The sequence below is a fragment of the Anabrus simplex genome, chromosome 1, assembly GCF_040414725.1.
Source record: "Anabrus simplex isolate iqAnaSimp1 chromosome 1, ASM4041472v1, whole genome shotgun sequence".
In the NCBI taxonomy this organism is placed as follows: Eukaryota; Metazoa; Arthropoda; class Insecta; order Orthoptera; family Tettigoniidae; genus Anabrus; species Anabrus simplex.
In genome coordinates, this window is record NC_090265.1 from 1,723,159,863 (window position 1) to 1,723,183,855 (window position 23,993).

Consider the following 23,993-nt stretch of genomic DNA (forward strand, 5'->3'; position numbering starts at 1 on the left):
GTCAGGACATGTTCTTTTATATACATAGATTTCAGTAGCATAGATCCCTTTTCCGGCGCTCACAACTAACCGATCGTGACAAAAAGGCATTCAAAAGAAAGAGAATAGACATTAGCAGCGACGAATTGCACTCCCATTTCATCAGTATAGATAATTTCTTTAAAAATGGGCTTAAAAACGTGTACGAAGTGTGCGATTTGCAAATACTGTTGCTGTAGGAAAATGCACTCCATAATTGCTGTCCACTTCACATTTTGGCCACTGTTTTATGGCGCCTATTTTATGTAATTATAATATGCTGTAATTATGTTAAGAAAAGAACGATATGAAAACCAAAAAAATACTTACCGGTACGGCACTTTTGTCAGTATAAAAATGCACTTGCATTTCCTTCCGTTCAAGTGGATACCATAAATGTTGAAAAATCAAAGATTACATTAAGTGGTAAGTAAGACTGCCTAATACTGTACTTTTCTGTGAATTCCTTAGTTCACCAGTGGGCTACTCCACCACATCCTAAATGAACATGCGAGATTTCTCGCACGGATCCCCTTGTTATACTAAAATGTGGTAAAAATACTTACCTCTTCATCGCAGCAATCATGACTAACCCCTTACTCGTATGTCCTAATGACTTTTCCCTTTAATCATCTGCGAAGTAGAACGCCTCTTGAGAATTTACCTGGAGTCATAGGAACAGTTACCGAGGCCTCTGCTAGTTTATCATAGTACATATATCATTTCGTCTGTTCTGTATGAAATAATTAATTTCATAAGTTAAATATAGATGCTGGAAAGTTGACCTTTTTGCATATATGTGTGCAGTACCTGGGGGAGTAGCGTAGCCAGGATCGGCTGATGGTGGTGGGGGTTATAGTTACAAAATTATTATAGAAAACAATTAAGGTGTGTGTGTGTGTGTGTGTGTGTGTGTGTGTGTGTGTGTGCATGCAAGACTTGTTATTATAAGGACATTTATACAAGTGAATTAGCATATGATATTCAGATTATAGTACACTACAAAATCTTACAATAAAATACAGAACACGAACAATACGATCAAGGTCAACAGATATAGCAGACATCATGGATTCAGCAGGTCAATTGGACTGTATCGCGATCGACCTACCTAAGGCATCTGATAGGGTAGATCATGGGAGACTACTGGCAAAAATTAGTGCAATTTGACTAGACAAGAGAGTGACTGAATGGGTAGCCATATTTCTAGAAAATAGAACTCAGAGAATTAGAGTAGGCGAAGCTCTATCTGTCCCTGTAATAATTAAGAGGGGAATTCCTCAAGGCAGTATTATTGGACTTTTGTTTTCTTATATATATCAGTGATATGTGTAAAGAAGTGGAATCAGAGATAAGGCTTTTTGCATATGATGTTATTCTGTACAGAGTAATAAATAAGTTGCAAGATTGTGAGCAACTGCAAAAAGACCTCGATAATGTTGTGAGATGGACAGAAGGCAATGGTATGATGATAAACGGAGTTAAGTCAGGTTGTGAGTTTCAAAAATAGGGAAAGTCCTCTAAGATTTAATTACTGCGTTGAATGGGGTGAAAGTTCCCTTTGGAGGTTATAGTAAGTACCTAGGTATTAATACAAGGAAAGATCTTCATTGGTGTGATTACATAAATATGACTGTTCTCTGCACATGGTTATGAGGGTATTTAGGGGTTGTAGTAAGGATGTAAACGAGAGGGCATTAAGTCTCTGGTAAGAACCCAGTTGGAGTATGGTTTCAGTGTATCGGACCCTCACCAAGATTACTTGATTCAAGAACTGGAAAAAATCCAAAGAAAAGCAGCTCGATTTGTTCTGGGTGATTTCCGACAAAAGAGTAGGGTTACAAAAATGTTGCAAAGTTTGGGCTGGGAAGACTTGGGAGAAAGGAGACGAGCTTCTCGAATAAGTGGTATGTTCCGAGCTGTCAGTGTTGAGATGGCGTGGAATGACATTAGTAGACGAATAAGTTTGAGTGGTATCTTTAAAAGTAGGAAAGATCACAATATGATGATAAAGTTGAAATTCAAGACGACAATTTGGGGAAAATATTCGTTTATAGGAAGGGGAGTTAGGGACTGGAATAACTTACCAAGGGAGATGTTCAGCAATTTTCCAATTTCTTTGCAATCATTTAAGAAAAGAGTAGGGAAACAACAGATAAGGAATCTGCCTCCTGGGCGACTGCCCTATATGCAAATCATTAGTGATTGATTGTAGTGAGTGAACAGTTTAACAGCGAATGGTATGTTCAGTTTAAAACCTGAAGTCCGACTTTCCAGGCTTTTTATAAAATAGATTCAACAGACCTGTTGGTTCTACAATTATGTATCTGAAAGTTTATTTATTTTGTTGTTTATTATAAGTTTTTTTGTTGCTATTTGCTTTACGTCGCACCGACACAGGTATGTCTTATGGCGACGTTGGGATAGGAAAGGCCTAGGAATTGGAAGGAAGCGGCCGTGGCCTTAATTAAGGTACAGCACCGCCATTTGCCTGGTGTGAAAATGGGAAACCACGGAAAACCATCTTCAGGGCTGCCGACAGTGGGGCTCGAACCCACTATCTCCCGATTGCTGGATACTGGCCGCACTTAAGCGACTGCAGCTATCGAGCTCGGTAATCATCAGTTTCTGTTTAATTCTTTTTGCGAAATTTCCATGGGGGGTTTCTAACTCCCAGTAAAGACCCCCCTTCCTCTTGGCTACGTCCCTGACTTGGGAAAATCAGAGATGATAATAATAGCGTGAAAAGTTGCATGAGTCATAGAAGAGAATGCACCTACTCGCAGAATCCGTGGATGTCGTCTCCGGAGCAAGCCATCTGTTAACACAGATCTCGCTGCTCTTACCCACGCAGTGTAGGCTACGTCATGACAAGCTGAGGAAGGTGGACGCGATCCGGTGTCTATTATCTCTCGTCCAGTGTACATTATCTATTGTCTGTTTTGAATAGTCTGATGCATTGGTCTGTTGACGAGGTTAGTGATCGGACAGTCAAAGGTCCAGTCTATTGACCGTGTCTACGGGCTTGTTTGAAGACGTAAAGACAACATGTGTGAATGGTAGCCTATCAATATACTGGATCAGAATACTACGAGTCGGTGGAGCAATCCCTCAAAATGATGTGTGTTGCTGTCTACAAATGGTAGTAGATCGTAGTACTTGATTTCCCATGTATTTATCTTATATCAACTTTAGATTTCTGTTTATATACTGGAAAACTTTCCAGTCATGAAATGTTAATTTGTTACAAGGGTTTGATGGATTATATCATTAGAGTACAGCTAGTTTATCCCAAGTCATCGTGGAAGTAGACAAACTTGGTGCTGATCCCACCCGGTTTAATTCTTTAGGTAAGAGCCGTGGCGGATTAACCAACCGCTTGTAGACGCGCTGAGAGTGAAGAAAACCATATCAAAGTTGGAGGAATTCATTTTGGCGAACTGCGGCGCCCAAATTACGGACATTTGAGGTTATTATAATAATTTGTTTCAAGAAAGTTCAAGTTCAGTTATTTGTTAGTTCGTGCTCAAGAATTCTAAAGGGCAAGGGTGATAGGAAGGTCGCAAAAGTAGCATTATAAGGCAGTACCATATGGCTGATAAAATAGATATGAGAGAGTTAAAAAACTATGATCGGTGGGAAACGGTAAATAAGAATGTAAACAGACTATGAGATGGGTTTAAAGCAGTTGCAGAGGAATGTGAAAACAGATATGTACCTTTAAAGGTGGTAAGGAATGGTAAAGACCCACCTTATTATAATAGATATTTAAAGAGACTAAATAGGAAGTGCAGATCGGAAAGAAAAAGTTAGAAATGTCTGTGGAAGTAAAGAGAAATTGAAGGAACTTACTAGGAAATTGAACCTAGCAAAGAAGTCAGCTCAGGATAACATAATGACAAGCAATTGGCACTCATACAAATTTTAGTGAAAAATGGAACCGTATGTATGAATACATTAAGGTAGAAACAGGTTCTAAGAAGGACATTCCAGGAATCATTAATGAACAAGGCGAGTGCGTACATATGCCGGGGTGAGCGGCTCAGACGGTTGAGGCGCTGGCCTTCTGACCCCAACTTGGCAGGTTCAATCTTGGCTCAGTCTGGTGGTATTTGTAGGTGCTCAAATAAGACAGCCTCGTGTCGGTAGATTTACTGGCACGTAAATGAACTCCTGCGGGACTAAATTCCGGCACCTCGGCGTCTCCGTAAACCTTAAAAGTAGTTCGTGGGACGTAAAGCAAATAACATTATTATTACGAGTGCGTATGCGAGGAACTTCAGAAGGCAGAAGTATTCAGTCAGCAGTACGTAAAGACTGTTGGTTACAAGGATTATGTCCAGAGAGAGGAGATGACTAACACTAAAGAAGTATTTAAATTTACATAAAAATGACATTTACAATAAGGTACGAAAGTTATCAATTCCAGCTGCTTTTCTAATTTTTAAGATTTCCGGGGATATTGTAAAGACAATGGATTGGGATGTAGTGCCATATCTGAAGTACCTTGGTTATTGTTTGCATGAAGGCGCTATAGCAAATGAATGGAGAGTTGCTATAGTAGCCCCTGTGTACAAAGGAAAGGGTGATAGGCATAAAGCTGAAAATTACAGGCCAGTAAGTTCGACATGCGTTGCATGTAAGCTTTGGGAAAGCATTCTAACTGATAATATTGGGCATGTTTGCGAAATTAATAACTGGTTCGATAGAAGGCAGTTCGGGTTTAGGAAAGGTTATTCCACTGAAGCTCAGTTTGTAGGATTTCAGCAAGATACAGCAGATATCCTGAATTCAAGAGGTCAAATGGACTGTATCGCGTTTGACCTATCGAAGGCATTTGATAGGTTATGTGAGCTATTGGACTAGACAAAAGTGACTGAATGGGTGGCTATATTTCTAGAAAATAGAACTCAGAGAAGTAGAGTACGTGAAGCTTTGTCTGATCCTGTAATCATTAAGAGGGGAATTCCACAAGAAGGTATTATTATATCTTTATTTTCTTTTATATATATATATATATATATATATATATATATATATATGATATGAATAAAGAACTGGAATCAGAGATAAAGCATTTTGCGGATGATGTTATTCTGATATTATTCTGTACAGAGTAATAAGTAAAAAGATTGTGAGTAACTGCAGCTGTGAGCTTGCATCCGGGAGATAATGGGTTCGAATCCCACTGTCGGCAGCCCTGAGGATGGTTTTCCGTGGTTTCCCATTTTCACACCAGGAAAATGCTGGGGCTCTACCTTAATTAAGGCGACGGCCACTTCCTTTCAACTCCTAGGACTTTCCTGTCCCATCGTCGCCATAAGACCTGTCTGTGTCAGTGCGACGTAAAGCAAATAGCAAGAAAAACCCACCTGTTATTAACAGGATGTTCCCAAACATGAGTGAAAGCAAATTCATGCAAGCATATGTGCTAAGGTCCATCGCTTACGAGTTACGGATTTTCGTAAGGGATGTGTCAAGTACACTCGTGATCACATGAATTCCGGGTGGAAAGGAAAACAAGCAACGTTTGGGCGTAGATTTTGGCCAACCCTGAGGATCAAGGGGAAGTAAATGAGGCAACGGCACATGTGTTCGTCTTCCAAGAGGTGTGACCTGTGACATTACGCACTCAGAGGTCACTCCCAACACCATTTTCTCCGTAAATAATTAAGATGTTTCTATGGTTAAACATTTTGGTTATATTGGCTTCTCTTCGTAAAGGAAAACAGTTACCGGTAATTAACTGTAATTTAATTGTAAAGAAATATGTACGGTGTAATCCCATCCTAATATGTATACCATTTAAGTGTTTGATCAGCGCTGACAATAACTCCATAGAACGTCTCTGAGTATCATAATTGTTTAATAATTGGTTGTTGTGGATAAACTATATTAATATTAATGTGTCAGGGAAAATGACCATTTGACAATAAGGTCATGGTCGAAACCGCTAACATTTCAGCCAGCCTTAGCACAAAAGAATTACAAGGAAATAGGAGAATTTGACCCTCAGTGAGTTGGCATACGAGCCCGAGTGATTCCTCTCTTCATCTCCCCCTCTCTACCGCGTATTCAAGGTCGAAACAGTGTGGGGGGGGGGGAGGGGTGTAGGCGGGAAAGCAAGTACCTTCCCCTCTGTGGATGTTTGGTTCATGGTAGATCTCACGTCATTCGGTCTCTCAATCTCCCCTCACTCTTCAGTTGTGTCCATGTGTTATGCTTCTGCACGAATGAGTGTAAGCTGGTACTGGCCGGTTCTGAGGGCTGTACTGATTTCCTTTCCTGAAATGGATATTTCTGACCCGAGGTTTAAATGAACGCTAGTGTAGCAGTCCTCATGTTCCACAACATACGCCACCTCATTGACACGTTCGAACAATGTAGGCATTTCACGTATTCGATGGCAACCTTGTTTCAGACGCAGCCTCAGTACTGACTACGAACTGCCCCAAAGGCGTTGCTTGTAAACGATCCACCGTAGGATATACAACCTGTGACAATAAAATTCGGTGAATGAATTCAGAACGGTCGATCCGGCAACAGTGGCGACACACAACGCTGTAGCAGCAGGTTTTGACCACCTGCTCCCAACGTTGTTCTGTTGAGCATCGTGTGTGTGCCGTGTAAGACCTGTTTGACACAGTGCGTGTTTAGTGCGTTGGTTCTGAACTGCGAACAGGAACATGAACGACCCAAAGATCAATGTACAGTTTTGTTTTAAGCTTGGCAAGACACCGAAAGAAACGCATGCGATGCTGGTACGTGTCTATGAAGATCAAGCACTATCCTTGAAATGTGTGTACGAGTGGTTCGCCCGTTTTCGAGGAGGCCGGGAAAGTATTTCTGACAATCCCCGTAGCGGCGACCACCGTCTGTGACGAAAACATTGAGAAGGTGAGGACATTAATCACGAACGATCGGCGATTAACTGTGCGCATGATAGCGGATAAATTGCAGATTAACAGTGAATCCGTGCGACAAATCGTTACCCAGAAGTTAGGGAAGAGGAAAACGTGTTCTCGTCTTGTGCCACATCACTTGACTGACGATCAGAAGCAGGCACGTTTAGAGGCTTCACAGGATTTTGTCGAAACGGCGAATGCGACACCAAATTTCTTGAACTGTATTGTCACTGAAGATGAAACCTGCTGTCTCAGATACGACCCTGAAATGAAACGGCAAAGCATGGAATGGCGTTCTCTGGGATCCCCTCGTCGGAGAAAGATCAGCCTCAAACTCGCTTTGAAAGGAAAGAGAATTGACGATATTCCTGACATCCAACGAAACGTGACGAGGCTTTTCAACACCATCCCAAAGGAATTCTTGCAAAGTTTGCAGGACATGTATTGCAGATCTCAGCAGTGCATAGTTATGGGAGGAGACTATTTCGAAGGTCAGTAAGGTCACTGTCGTGCTTTGTTCATCTATATTGATAGTACAGGACTATTTACCGAACTTTGTCACAGGTTATATGTTTATAGGAACTTGCTGTATCCAACCCTCAATTACTTCCGACATGTTTGTTTGTCCAGCCCTTGTCCTGTTCCTCTACGGAGTCGGGGATGAAGTGGTATGAATCTTTGTAGCGACCCTTCGTGACATGAACATTGCGGGAGTTAGATTAAATGAATGATGTGATACAGAAGAGTAGAAAGGAAAAAGGTGAAACCCGGTGCCGGCACATAGCCTAGTCCTGTCAATAGCACCACGGAGTCTGCTCAAGGCTTGAACGTCCATATCCGACGAATGAGTCGGCATCAACAACGTCATATGCCTACACTCCATGTGAACAGTCCGGAGAGGTTTGGAATTCCCGGGTTTTTGGCACGCAATCGAATGATTACTACTCTGCCGGCCAACATTCTGATGATGATTTTTCTGACTAACAGGACTCGAACCGGCTAGGCGTAGTGCCACACAGTATAGACTTGATGCCTTCAGGATCATGGCCACCAGGCGGGCTGTACTGGGATGAAAAGTCAGTTCGCAAGTTTGGGACACAGCATATAGGCCTATATTATTTCAGTAGTATGCAGGGTGAAGCGAAATTCGTGCACTCGGGCGTCGCAGCGCGACTCCTCACATGCCAGCAATAAAAAAAAATGTCTCTCACAAAAGTTCGTCCTGCGAGTATATCCGGCAGAAAAAGAACGTTGAAGAGTGGCAATCTGGCAACACGGTAACCACATGTAAGGTAACTACCTCTGTCAGCACATACTAGTCATGCTGTACAGTTGGTACAGTGGATAGGATTTTGGGTTAGCATGCAGGAGCTCGAGGGTTCGATCCTGGGTTGAGGTGCATTTTTTTAATTGCTAATTTCCATCGGACACTACATACTGTAATACTGTTAAGACAACGTTTCTTAGGTCATATGCATTCTAGCGGTACATTTACAAAATTTAGTAAAGCTGAACACGTTGTAACGCATCTAGTAGATGAAGAGCTGCGAACAAATTCACGCCCACGACGTGGAAAGGGCGTCTTTCAAAGCTGACCAATGAAAACGAATGTTCGTCCATTTCTAGGATCGTAGTATGTAAGTGCAAATAGTTTCTAGAGGACGCGCTGCAATCGCTGTTGACGATTAAGGTGCCAGATACCATACCACCTGGATTACATTTACGAAATAAAAAGACATACGCCTCAAACCAGGATCGACCCCCAACTCTATCCACTGCACCAACTGTACAGCACGACTATTATGTGCTGACAGAGGTAGTTACCCTACATGTGGTTACAGTGTTGCTAGATTACCACCTCTTCAACGTCCTTTTTCTCCTGGATATACTCGCAGGACGAACTTTTGTGAGAGACTTTTTTTTATTGCTGGCATGTGAGGAGTCGCGCTGCGACGCCCGAGTGCGCGAATTTCGCTTCACCCTGTATATCACATTTGCGGCCCTCACAAATAACCGATCGTGACAAATGAGCATTCAAAAGAAAGATAATAGACATTAACAGTGACGAAGTGCACTCTCATTTCATAAATATCGATCATTTATTTAAACAAATAGTTTAAAATATTGTACGAAGTGTGCGATTTGCAATTACTGTTTCTGTAGAAAAAAAAGCGTCATTATTGCTGTCAACTTCACATTTTGGCCACTGGGACGACTGTTTTATGTCATTACTAGCTGATGTACCCGTGCTTCGCTACGGGATTCTCAGAAAGACTGACTTTGTGGTTTTCTTAACTGAAATCAACATAGATCATTACAAAAACGCAAGTATCAATGTAGCGATTAAAAGCAATGCTACCATATAAAATACTCGATCAAATGGAAAGCCGCACGTTTTATCACTTTTAACGAACAGTGCTGCGGTTAGATTGCGGTGCCAATCTAATAGCCCAAAGTTCCAGAGCTGGGATGACCAGGCCTCAGATTGCCATGAACACTCATATGCCATTATTCCGCTAAATATGCACCCTGTTCATTCCAATCAGTGCCTCAGAGTAGAGATTCAATAGCCCGAATGCTATGATGATCCAGTGTGTTACGTATCAGTAGTATCAGAAAATATATAAACCAGGGGAATGGCATGCTAAAGAAGAAAGTTATCTAACTCCCCAGCTACTTCCCATCAATATTCAGGCAGGCTGTTACACTCTGTACGACCGGGCGATTTGGCCGTGTGGTTAGGGGCACGCAGCTGTGAGCTTCCATCCGAGAGATAGTGGATTTGAACCCCATTGTCGGCAGCGCTGAAGATGGTATTCCGTGATTTCCTACTTTCACACCAATCAAATGCTGGGCCTGTACCTTAATTAAGGCCTAAGGCACTCTAGCCCTTTCCTATCCCATCGTCGCCATAAAAGCTATCTATGTCGGTGTGACGTAAATCAAATAAAAAATACTCTGTACGCAGCAGTAGTCCTATCTACCGGAGATGAGGGGCAACAGAAGACAAAGCACATCACGACAAACAATGGTCAATGTAATGTTATTGTTGATCAATGTTATGAGCTTTCTATATTGTAGGCCTTCACATTTAGTTTTCTTTCGACTCTGTGATTTGTAAAATATTGTATAACATAAACTGTAGTTTCTTATTCTCCGACTTACATAGCGATTTCCATTAAATACTGTTTACCCATTTTCTCGTTACTCGGCGCTGATATGGACTTAGTAACAAAAATCCAAATTCATGAACATGTTTGTGATCAAAGCCAGTACGGTAACAATGTAATAATAGGAAATTTAATACTATATAACCTTAGTTATGTAGCATTCATCGATTGAACCTCTAATAAGAAATATTTGAGAATTACATTTTAGGCCTTCCCCTAAACTACCATTTCACTCAGCGTGAATAAAATAATTTACAGCCTAGACTATAGCGACTTATTTCATGACTTTGCATACCGATTTTCATCAAGATAGGACTACTAATAACAACAATATTTGAGAATTAAATTTTAGGCCTTCCTCTAAACAACCTTTTTTCTCAGCGTGAATACAATTATTGATAGCCTAGATTGTAGCAACTTATTCCCCAACTTTGCATACCCATTTTCTTTAAAATACGACCACTAATAACATAAATAGTTGAGAATTCAATTTTAGGCCTTCCCCTAAACTACCATTTCACTCAGCGGGAGTAAAATGATTTATAGCCTATATTGTAGAGGCCCATCCTCCGACTTCACATACCGATTTTCATTAGACCACTAATAACATAAATAGTTGAGAATTCAATTTTAGGCCTTCCCCTAAACTACCATTTCATTCAGCGTGAGTAAAATGATCTATAGCCTAGATTGTAGAGGCTCATCCCCCGACTTCACATACCGATTTTCATTAAATTCTCTTCAACCGTTTTCTCGTGATGCGTGTACATACATACAGACAGACAGACAGACAGACATACATACATACAGACAGACAGACAGACAGACAGACAGACAGACAGACAGAAATTACGGAAAAGTAAAAAGTGCATTTTCTTGTTACTATGGACACGATCGATACAGAAATACCATTATTTTCAAATTCTGAGCAATGTACAGACAAAACTCTTATTTTATATATATAGATAATATGCTGTAATTATCAGTAAAGGGAAGAATGATGGTAAAACCAAAAATTACTTCCGAAACATTCGTCAGTATGATAATAGACTTTCATTTGCTTCCGTTCAAATGTATACCATAAATGTTAAAAAATAAACAATTGCATTAAGACTGTCTAATATTTTACTGATTTGTGTATTCCTTAGTTCTCTAGTAGTTCACTAGGGGGCTTCTCCACCACATACTTTACAAACATGCGAGATTTCCCGCATGGGTCCGCTAGTCCTATTTATAATTAAGAAAAAGGAACCGTACCATGTTTTTGGACGAACTACGAGAGGAAAAGATTTATTATATTTTTTTGCGAATAATTGTTCAATGTTTTGACTACTTGTAAGGATTAATAAGCGAAATTTAGCAGCCTTTTACATATTGCCATCCTCTAGGCTGATGCCGATTGAAAGCAAGAAGGTGCCTATGCACAAAGCGAATGTTTTCTCGAGACCAAGCACATTCAGTGGGCTATTTGTCGCACACAGTTAAACTTCTCATAAAACATGACTCTTCTCTTCTGGGCTGGAGACTAAAGTTTCCGGCACGGTTTCTGTGACTGCTTAACGATCTGGTGATTTATGTCTTGTTTATTTCAGGACATCAGCAGCCCGGAGAAACTCATCTTCCTGGATGAAATAGAAGCTGTGAAGTCAGAGGCTGCTAATCTCAAAGCTCAAGGAGTAAACATAATCATCGGACTGTCTCACGCCGGGATAGAAGTAGACAGAGATGTTGCTGCCGAGGTGCCAGATATTGACGTCATTGTTGGTGGTCATTCGCATACACTGCTCTACACAGGTAACTTTTACCATACTGGTACCGACATTGTTCTTTTTATTGGCTTTAGATACCAGACCAAACTGCCAGCTACAAATAAATTGGAATACAGAATTTAAACGGTAAATATACACTTAGAATACATATACACATATGAATCTTCCATAATATTGTACTTGGATTCCGTAGTTTTAAGTTAATAGTTCCGAGTCCTTGCAGAATACTCACACACATACACAGAAATAAAAAAGAAATTTAAACAATGCAACGGTATTACAGTGATCAGCCAGAACATCATGACCACTTACCTACTATCGATATAACCCCGTCCAGGCGATAGCAGCGTCACCTGACGAGGAAAGACTGCTAGTCAGACACACGCACGGTGCATGTAGTATCAGTGAGCGTGCTGTCCGTCTGTAGAATGGGAAAGGCGCGCGATCTATCTGAGTTTGACCGAGGGCAGATTGTGATGACCCAGAGGCTCGGCACGAGCATTTCGGACACTGCACGACTTGTCGGGTGTTCGAGGAGTGCTGTGGTGAGTGTTTTCAACAAGTGGCGAAACCAGAGTGAAACCACGTTCAAACGTCGAGGGGTTGGGCGACCATCCCTCATTACAGATGTCGGACGTCGTAGGCTGGCCAGACTTGTAAAACAGGACGGCGGCCAACTGTGGCGGAACTAACATCAGACTTTAATGATGGGCAGAGTACAAGTGTGTCTGAACCCACAGTGCACTGAATGAACACTCCTAAGGATGAACCTCCGCAGCCGACAACCAATGCATGCGCCAATGTTAACACCACCACATCGGCAACTACGATGAAATGGGCACGTGACTATCGACACTGGACGTTGGCGCAGTGGCAGAGCATTGCCTGGTCTGATGTATTTCGATACCTCGTTCACCATGCCGATGTGAGTGTGAGAATCCGTCGTCTTCCAGGGGAACAGCTCCTTCACACCTGTACTGCGGGACGGAGACAAGTTGGCAGCGGCTCAATTATGCTCTGGGCAACATCCATAGGTCCAGTGGAGCTCGTGCAAGGCACCATGACGGCCGAGAAGTACTGTACACTGGTTGAAGACCTTGTACACCCCTTCATGACGATCATGTTTCCCAACGGCAGTGCAACAAGATAATGCGCCATGTCACAAGAGGAACACCGTGGCATGTTGCAATTGATGTGATGGCCCCCCAACTCACCGGATCATAACCCGATCAAACACATCTGAGATGTGATTGAACGTGGCCTCAGAGCTCATCGTCCCCCTCCCCGGAATTTACGGGAATTAGGTAACTTGTGTGTGCAGATGTGGTGCCAACTCCCTCCAGCGATATACCGGCTATTAGGTAGGTGGTCATAATGTTCTGGCTGATCAGTGTATATTAGTTATTTCCGATATTGTAGCACGTCAAACTTTATAGTCTTAAATCGGTGTCTTTTAAGAAAGTGGCGATTGCATTGTACACCTCTGGTTGCTGGAATGATAAAATGCACTGTATATTGAGTGGTAGGTGGAAGTTGATTGAAAGTAAACTTGTTATTAATTTTCCCCTCCCCCTCCCATAGCACTACAGGCCTTGAAGGGCCTTGGCCTACCGAGCGACCACTGCTCATCTCGAAGGCCTGCAGATTACGAGGTATCGTGTGGTCAGCACGTCGAATCCTCTTGGCCGTTATTCTTGGCTTTCTAGACCGGGGCCGCTATCTCACTATCAGATAGCTCCTCAATTCTAATCACGTACCGTAGGCTGAGTGGACCTCGAACCAGCCCTCAGGTCCAGGTAAAAATCCTTGACCTGGCTGGAAATCGAACATGGGGCCTGCTGGTAAGAGGAAGGCACGCTACCCTTACACCACGGGGCCGGCTTAATTTTTTGCCGCTGCACATTATAAAGATGACGAGAAGATGATGTGGTTGAGGTTAATGATTGTTGGACGATCACAGGAACAGTAAGGCAAGTCTAGGACTCCTACCCTTTCCGGTAGAGATGGTTAGGAAAAACCTGCCATGATTGAACCTCATGCGAATAAGAGAAGTGGCGTATCGCTGATAAGCAATGCATTTGGAGAACCTAGGTGGGTGTGGAGGAGGGTGCGGTTGTACTGCAGCGTATTGTTTTCCCCGTTGTCTGTTTGTAAAATTCCATCCCTCTTCAATTTGCGTTCGGGAACGCTGCTTGATACGTGGCACATAGTACCGACTTGTGTTTTGCATCGCTTACTCCTCTTGTATTCTCTCGTAAATTTGACGTTTTTACCGCAGTTTAGTGTAAGACTCAATCGAGTAGCGACACCATTATTCTGGCTGATAAATGTAATTAATAGAGAACGAGTTTTTCCTCATTAATACTGGAACAGGAAAGGTCGTTCCTCGGTTATTTCCAGGAAGACGTGGCTCCATAACGTACTGTTCGTAATAATAAGTGCAGTGAATCATGTTTAGTGCAGGTTTACTGTCAGCTCGCTCTCCAAATTTAACGCCTCCCGACTGCTATTTCTGGGGTAGTTTGAAAGAGAGAATGGTAGGAGTAGTGGCGTAACAAATATGACACGGGACCGACTGCTAGAAACAAAACTGGTCCCCTCAAATAAATTCTGTAAAACTTACCAGTAACACACATAAATGTAAGAAACAAAACTGGTCCCCTCAAAGAAATTCTATAAAACTTACCACTAACACACACAAATGTAATTACATCAGATAATTTAGAGCAATCTATATCCACATGATATGCACAAAGAACTTACTATAAGAGTACAAAACTAATTCATTGATTCTGCTTTGTTTGTTTGTTTGTTTCTTTCTTTCTTTCTTTCTTTCTTTCTTTCTTTCTTTCTTTCTTTCTTAATCCGTTTATCCTCCAGGGTTGGTTTACCCCTCTGACTTACCTCAAAGTAAGTGTCCTGGAGCGTGAGACTTTGGGTCGGAGGCATATAACTGGGGCCGAGGACCAGTACATCGCCCAGGCAGCCTCACCTGCGATACTGAACAGCGTCTTTGTGGAGGGATGGGGAAAATGGAAGGGAAGAGGGAGGGAAGCAGCCGTGGCCTCCAGTTAGGTACCACGCAGGCATTTGCTTGGAAGAGAAGTGGGAAACCACGGAAAACCATTTTGAGGATGGCCGAGGTGGAAATCAACCCCCCCCCCCTCCTACTCAGTTGAGCTCCCGAGGATGAGTAGACCCCATTCCAGCCCTTGTACAACTTTTCAATTTTTTATCGCAGAGTCAGGAATCGAACCCGGGCTCCCGGGGATGGCAGCTTATCACCCAACCATTACACCACAGAGGCCGACAATTAATTTATTCTTCTTCATCTGCTTACCCTCCAGGGTTGCCTTTTCCCTCGGATTCAGCGAGGAATCCCACCTCTCCCGCCTCAAGGGCAGTGTCCTGGAGCGTAAGACATTGGGTCGAGGGATACAGCTGGGGAGAATGACTAGTACCTCGCCCAGGTGGTGTTACCTACTATGCTGAACAGGGGATTTGTGGGGGGATGGGAAGATTGGAAGGGATAGACAAGGAAGAGGCCTTAAGTTATTGTTGCAATTTGCTTTACGTCGCACCGACACAGATATACCTTATGGCGACGATGGGATAGGAAAGGCCTAGGAATTGGGAAACCACGGAAAACCACCTTCAGGGCTGCCGACAGTGGGGCTCGAACCCACTATCTCCCGATTACTGGATACTGGCCGCACTTAAGCGACTGCAGCTATCGAGCTCGGTGGCCTTAAGTTAGGTACTATCCCGGCATTTTCCTGGAGAAGTGGAAAACCACGGAAAACCACTTCCAGGATGGCGAGGTGGGAATCGAACTCACCTCTACTCATTTGACCTCCCGAGGATGAGTGGACCCCGTTCCAGTCCTCGTACCATTTTTCAAATTTCGTGGCAGAGCCGGGAATCGAACCAGGGCCTCCGGAGGTGGCAACTAATCACACTAACCACTACACCACAGAGGCGGACACAATTAATATATTGCTAGATTTTATTTTGAAAGTTGTTTTGTGCGAATTGACATACAACGTAAATAAATATGCCGGGTGAGTCAGCCGCGCCTGACGTTTTTGCTTTTAGGCATCCCAACGAACGTCAGTGAGATGATGGTCGATTTTCCTTTGCCGTATACCAATCTACAGTCACCTTTATAGCACTTACTACGTTATCACTGCACGACTTTTGCAAAAACATGTATGCGACATGTATTTACACAATATAACAAACTGTCATACGGTTATGTAAAATGTACGTGCCAATTATAACCTTTCGATTGGTTTTGAAATTATCGCTAAGAACGATGACATACTGATAGAAAACGTGTGTGAGTTTGTGAAGCGGGACGTAGTTTTACACCAAGTATGCTTTCTGCTAAACTGGGGGCAACAGTCATCGTGGTGTAGTGGACTAATAATACCAATATACTGTAATTGGTCCTTTATCGGACATTATAAATTTTCCAGCTAACTCATTCCTGGTTGCCAGCGTTTCGCCCTCGTGTGCTAGGTTCGGCTCGTCACTTAGTACGTAGCACACCTACTAAGACGCATGGCTAGTGCATACCGTGGAGGCCACTGCGTAGGCTACTTGAAGCCACCGGCAGTGCCAATGCACTATGAGAGACCACACACTTGTTGCCGCATGTTGCGTTGGTAGGTTTCGAACCCCACAATCGATAAATATTTTTATTCACATTTTAAACTTTGAGGATGAAAGAAGAGGCCATTCGTGCCACATTCGAACATGTTGAATGTGTAGTAGCCTGACACTTGGTGTAGCCTAGCAGCCCTCGTCATTTCTTCGCTGTGTATTCAGCAGATGAGTATGTTGACTTGCTCCTCATCTACGGTGAAGCAAGACAGAATGCACAGCGCCTGCACTAGGAAAGATTTCCACACAGACAACAACCAAACGCAAATACGTTCAGTAGGGTGGAGCGACGTTTGCGTATAACTTCGTCACTTTCTCGAACAGGTCCTGTTAGAGAGGAATCAGTTACGCCCGGTGAAACTGCCGTGATGGTTTTGGACACTTTCCGAGAGAATCCTCACACGAGTACCCGGGCAGTAACACAACAGGCCAACACCAGCCAGTCGTCTGTTGTAAAGATATTGCATTTCAGTTTTTTCGTCCGTATCACCTGCAACTACATCACGAACTCCATGGACGATATTTCGAAACTCGTGTTCATTTCTGTGCGTAGCAAATGATCCAGCGTTTGTATTTCATATTTTATTTTCGGACGAGGCACGATTTCATAATAATGGCTCTGTGAATCGTCATTAACATGCACTACTGGAGTGTTGAAAATCCCCACTGGGTAAGGCAGGCAGCATTTCAGGCACGACGGGGAGTAAATATCTGGTGTGGTATACTAGGTGATCAACTAATTGGACCATATTTCTTTGAGGATCACTTGACAGGAGCCCGATACCTACAGTTTCTTCAAGACCAACTACCAGTTCTGCTAGAGGATGTGCCCCTGAGTGAGCGTGTAACCATGTGGTATCAACACGACGGAGCACCCCCTCACATATCAGCAGATGTTCGCAACTACCTGAATGTTACACATCCCGGTCGATGGATAGGAACGGGAGAACCTGTCACCTGGCCTCCTAAATCGCCCGATTTGACGCCACTGGACTCTTTTCTACGGAGCTATTTGAAGGATATAGTGTACGCTCAGCAGCCGGAAAATCCTGAAAGCCTTCCAAACCTTATTACGGAAGCCTGTGAATCCGTTAAAACTACAGTGCTACAGAGAGCTCGAATGGCAGTTCATCGGCGTGCTGAAACGTGCATTTAGAAGGCCATCTATTCGAACACTTACTGCGCTAACAGGCTGTTGCTCAGTCAAGGGGAATCAAACCCCCAACCATTCTATCCTCGTCCAGCCCTGCTTAAAAAACATCCACATAAGCAGCCCTAATGACCTAGAACAGTGCCAAAATAAATAACCCACGACGGGAGGGCATTCGGATATATTGGCTCTGTGGATGATTCTCGAAGTACAAAATGCGAATAAAATTTAGAGGCTGAAGTGGGATTCGATCCCACTTACCAAACTCAGCTGCATTAACAGCGCCGCACTTAACCTATGACACCACGGCGACTCCAGCGTGAAGGTTTCCAGAAAGCCTACTGGATGGACTACTACTTCCGCTTCACAAATGCACACACGTTATCTATCAGTATGCCATCGCTTTTAGCGTTCATTTCCCACCCTACGGAAAGCTCATAATTGGGACGTACTTTTTACATAACCGTATGGCAGTTTGATGCATTATGTAAATGCTTATCGCATATGGTACAAGTTTTTGCAAAGGTAATGGTGCAGTGAATGGTTAGATGATTGTTGCTTGGTCTGTGGCAAAGAATAGAACATAACGACACCAGTGACGTTCAGTGGGATGCCTAACAGCATAAAACGTCAGGCGCGGCTGACTCACACGGTATGCTTCAAAATTTTAAAACTTTTCTGTACTCGCACTTGATAAAAAGAATGTGGACCACGCAACGTACTTTCGGGGATGCAAAAGCATTGACCATTTCATTAATATCCAAGGATGGCACATTTGATTCTGAGCAGGCTGAGTTCACAGAGTCTGTCTTGTGTCATAACCTTTCGTAGGTAGTTCCTCAACCTATCAGTTTCAAAAATGGCCGTTTTGAGGAAGAAACGGCAACAGGAATTATTAGGTCTAAAATTTGATATTTCGGAACCAACGTTCGTCCGCCTCTGTGGTGTAGTGGTTAGTGTGATTAGCTGCCACCCCGGAGAACCGGGTTCGATTCCCGGCTCTGTCACGAAATTTGAAAAGTGGTACGAGGGCTGGAACGGGGTCCACTCAGCCTCGAGAGGTCAACTGAGTAGAGGTGGGTTCGATTCCCACCTCACCCATCCTGGAAGTGGTTTTCCGTGGTTTACCACTTCTCCTCCAGGCAAATGCCGGGATGGTACCTCTAACTTTAAGGCCACGGCCGCTTCCTTCCCTCTTCCTTGTCTATCCCTTCCAATCTTCCCATCCCCCGCAAGGCCCCTGTTCATCATACCAGGTGAGGCGAAGTACTGGTCATCCTCCCCAGTTGTATCCCCCGACCCAGAGTCTGAAGCTCCAGGACACTGCCCTTGAGGCGATAGAGGTGGGATCCCTGCTGAGTCCGAGGGAAAAACCGACCCTGGACGGTAAACAGATAAAGGAGAAGAAGAAGGAACCAATGTTCACGGTTTCTTTAATAACAACTTGGCACAGATATTTTTGAGAGAGCGTGCCACTTGTGTTACGAGAGACAGCTCTCTTAGATTTAACAAACAAACAAAAAATTGCTTCAACTTACTTGTGCCAGGCTCCTTACTTTCATCTTTCCTATCCGAGCGCCCTTTAGCTGATACTCTCATTAATGTTACGAGGTTGATAATCAGTCAATCATTACTGATCTGCATTTAGGGCAGTCGCCCAGGTGGCAGAATCCCCACCTTTGTTTTCCTAGTCTTTTCTTAAATGATTGCAAAGAAATTGAAAATTTATTGAACATCTCCCTTGGTAAGTTATTTCAATCCCTAACTCCCCTTCCTCCAAATGAATATTTGCTCCAATTTGTCCTCTTGAATTCCTACTTTATCTTCATATTGTGATCTTTCCTACTTTTAAAGACACCACTCAACCTTATTCTTTCACTAATGTCATTCCACGCCATCTCTCCACTGACAGCTCGGAACATCATTTAGTCGAGCAGCTCGTCTCCTTTCTCCCAAGTCTTTACAGCCCAAACTTCATGACATCTTTGTAACGCTACTCTTTTGTCGGAAATCACCCAGAACAAATCGAGCTGCTTTTCTTTGGTCTATTTCCACTTCTTGGATCAAGTAATCCTCGTGAGGCTCCCACACACCGGAACCTTACTTCTTTACATCCTTACTACAACCCCTAAACACCCTCAAAATCATGTGTAGAGATCTGTACCCCTTATTTATAATCCCATTTATGTGATTACCCCAATAATCTTTCCTTATATTAACAGCTATTGTAGGTACTTACTGTACAATAATCTCCAAAAGGAACTTTCACCCCACCAACGCAGTAATTAAACCTGAGAGGACTTTTTCTATTAGAGAAACTCACAACCTGACGTCTAACTCTGTTTATCATCATACCAATGCATACTGTCCATCTCACAACATTATCGAGGTCATTTTGCAGTTGTACACAATCTTGTAACTTATTTATTACTCTGTACGGAACAACAGAATTGACTGGAACAAGCTGTATTACTAAAGTAGGCATGGTCGCAAAAGATCGGACAGGAAAGTCAAGAACTAGAGTGCTTGTAAGTCTTTGAGTATAGCAAGCAATCAGTTGTTTTCGGTGTGACTTGAAGTCAGTGTATAAGCTACTAATAGTAGCTTATTATCAGTTCGTGTTCACCGTTTGGGAGTGAAGTGCCTCACGATCCCAAGAAGGGAACATGTCGAGTATTGCAGGCTGGTTACTCAGTTATGCAGAAGCGTTGGTTTCCTCACTGGTACAGAAAGTGCTACTGTAGCACAATTCTACATATGCAATGCAAAAACATTTTTTTCTCCCGGCCAACTCTATAAACACATCATAACGTCCCTTAAGCCCCAAGTCCTCCTGCATTGCAGGCCCTAACGTTACCCCACACCATACAAGAACTAAGAAAAAAAAATCGCGCCGAAATTCTGAAGATTCTTGAGGCTGAATTCCAGGGAGTGACTACTACTGCTAAAATGGTTTCATTCCTCTCCTGAAGGGGCAAGCGGGCCTCTTAGACGGTGACGCCGTATCTCAGGCCGGGAGATTTGCTACGGTGAAGATGCTCGGAGAAGGTGAGGGGGATTGGCGGCCGTGGCGTATACTAGGAACTGTCCCGTCATTCGCCTTATTAATGCAGGAGAATAGAAAACCATGGTAAACCATTCTCAGGACAGCCGACGTCCAGCCCTGTGCCGTCTCCCGAATGCAGAGTCATAGAGCCACGGTAACCCCTCCTCTGATCGGTTGGCTGTTGGACCAAGGACCTGCCGTGGCCACTTATGTGAGGTGCACCATGGGTTTGCGTTGCCTATGAGTGGCGCCGTTATGTGAGAAACACCCCAGATCTGCATTAACTGCACGACGTATACTACTTGTAAGCAGTACCATGATGTCTGGAACACCGTGAGTTTACGCTACCTTTGATTAGTATCGCAACTTGAGAAATAGCATGGTCCTACTTTACTAGCGATAAGTGTCATTATGAGGAACCATTGACCTGGATATTGAACCCCTTTAAACAGCAAGCATCATCATCATCATCATCATCATCATCATCATAATCATCATCAATATTTTCAACGAACTTGGAGCCCCTGCATCATCATACCTCACGTAACGCGAACCACCGACGCTATTCACCGTACATTTTAAAGGTGTATCTCTCTTAAGAATGCAACGGCATTACAGGCCGCCTGCGAGTGTTTATTGCACCAGATGGTAAACGAGCAGACAACCTCAGTCGGTTAGAGCAGAGATCAAAGATGATGATGATGATGATGATCATGATGATGATGATGACGACGACGATCATAATTTCGTGACGCAGACCCTTCAACGAGGCGATATCTGCTAGTTGGAGTGATAAAGAACAGTGTTCTGTGAGAGTTAATGGGATCTTCGGGACAGCACAATCACCCAGCACCGGACGAGTTGGCCGTGAGGTTAGGGCCATGCAGCTGTAAGCTTGCATCCGGGATATAGTGGGTTCGAATCCCACTGTCGGCAGCCCTGAAGATGGTTTTCCGTGGTTTCCCATTTCCACACCAGGCAAATGCTGGGGCTGTACCTTAAATTAAGGCCACGGCCGCTTTCTTCCCACTCCTAGACCTTTTCTATCCCAATCGTCGCCATAAGACCTATCTGTGTCTGTGCGACATAAGGCAAATTGAAAAAATTGACAGTATGAAACTGATTGAAGTGTCGGTATTACTAGCAACACCATTTCCTGTTACCGTGTTTCTCGAAGGGTTGTTTCATGTATGCATTTCAGAAGGTTTCTAACAGATCGTGAGGAAAACAACGGGAAACTATGTAGGGTATTTCCACCTACCAGGCCACTTCAGTTACACCTGGGACATTAATGGCAGCTGATGGCAGATTTGTTGAGGATCCAAACAGCCTTCGGGTTCAGAAATCCTCACCCTTGCAGACCAGAGGCGGATCCAGGGAGGGACTAAGGGAGGCTTTAGCCCCTTCCCCCGTTACACTTAAAAGTTTAAATGTTTGATTAAACATTCAAAATTGTCATGCTTGGAGTTTGATGTCTGATCAGATATGCCGGGTAAATTTATTGGAACCTAAGCACTGATTTTAAATGAGCAGCCTTTGGCATTTTACACACACACACACTGCGAAAAGAATGTCTGCTCCTCAAAGACTCGTTAGTGAACCTGATATCAATGAGTTAAAAAAAATAACAAGTAAAAGGCATGATAACTTAATTGTATTTCAGGAGCTAATGATACATTTTGTAAGGCCTCTTGAACAAATAGAAGAAGATCCAGAAAGTGAGACGTTAAGTAAAGCTGTTGCCTTAGGCGCGGCTTTGAGAAGAAGTGAATTTATAATTTATTGCTCTGGAAACAGCTGCATTGTCTTACATTGGCACCGTAATAAGAAGGTTGAATATAATGAGAAAAAAAAACGATGAAAAGTGTAAAGGCATTTTTATTGCGCCAAATGACATGGCTATTTCAAAGAGTGAATAAATTGGTCTCCCACGTACTTGTGGCAGACAAACTCAAAGAACGAATGTGTCAACTAAGGATCCTGAGGAATACTTCAGGAAGGTAATAGGCTATTCTTGGCTTGCCGATTTTCGACCCCTTCGTAAGACTTTGTGATAATGTTAAGAGTGACCCCTTTAGAAGGGGCTGTTCCCAGTAATTTTTCTAAGTTTTCAGTAGACGAAATTATTAAAGCAGCAGAGATGTATGAAGCATATTGCACAGCAACCAGTACTGAATTAAGAGCAGAAATATCGCTATGGAGAGATTATTGGAGGTCTCATCCAGAAGGAAACAGAAGGCCAGAAATTTGCATTATTAGATCTATGTAATAAAGACTTCTTTCCCAAGACTATTGCTACAAATATTTGCTACCCTTCCAGTCATGACAGGCTTTACAGGGAAAAGTTTCTCGGCCCTACGTAAACTAAAAACCTACAAGTGCAATGAGATAGAACTGGCTTAATGACATTACGTTCGCAAATAACCATAAGGAAAGGGCACTAGTTGAACTCAAAACCACGAAGGCTGGATATTTCTAACTGATCAAATGTTGATTGATGATGTGAACTGCTAATACGTAACTGTACATAGCAAAGTTGATGTACTTAAAAAGAATGGAATTTAGCGGTGAAAAAAATAATCAATAAATAACCCTAATTGCCAGGCTGAGTGGCTCAGACGGTTGAAGCGCTGGCCTTCTGACCCCAACTTGGCAGATTCGATCCTGGCTCAGTCCGGTGGCATTTGAAGGTGCTCAAACACGTCAGCCTCGTGTCGGTAGACTTACTGGTACGTAAAAGAACTCTTGCGGGACTAAATTCCGACATCTCGTTATCTCCGAAAACCGAAAAAATAGCTAGTGGGACGTAGAGATAATAAAATTTTTACTAGCGTTTATTATACTCTAACAGTTTCCTTAAAATAAACTTGGGAAATTTAATCACTACGGAAGTAAAATGTCCCAATTGCTCGTTTTTGCTTTGTGGTATGGTACTTTTTTAAAGACAGACCCTCCCTTTAAAGAACCCTGGATCCGCCTCTGTTGCAGACTGAACACTGGAAGACATAACAGTCCACAATGACGTAGGCGTATGCGTGCACAGCAATGCAAAGAAAAAAGAATAAAAATTCCCAGATGATTACTTTTCAAGTTATGATGGTGATCATTGCTTTAAGAGGAACTACAACCATTCTCTAGTGACACTAATGATGGTGGTAAGCGCGAGTAGTATTAGGACTCGGGTAAGGTTCTCGTGGTCGCATGTGGAGAGTCGCGAGCAGCAAATGCCGTGGGTATAATTTAGATGTCGTCCCTATCCATCATCAACCA

At 43.1% G+C, this 23,993-nt stretch overlaps 1 protein-coding gene across 1 annotated transcript in view; it reads left to right on the forward strand.

The window, feature by feature from the left end:
• The window catches only part of LOC136858719 (apyrase), a 168,050-nt gene that overhangs the window by 59,336 nt on the left and 84,721 nt on the right, over positions 1-23,993 (forward strand). Inside the window, exon 3 of the mRNA XM_067138461.2 lies at positions 11,686-11,887. Within this exon, the coding sequence (XP_066994562.2) occupies positions 11,686-11,887 (202 nt within the window). The remainder of the gene's footprint in view (positions 1-11,685; positions 11,888-23,993) is intronic.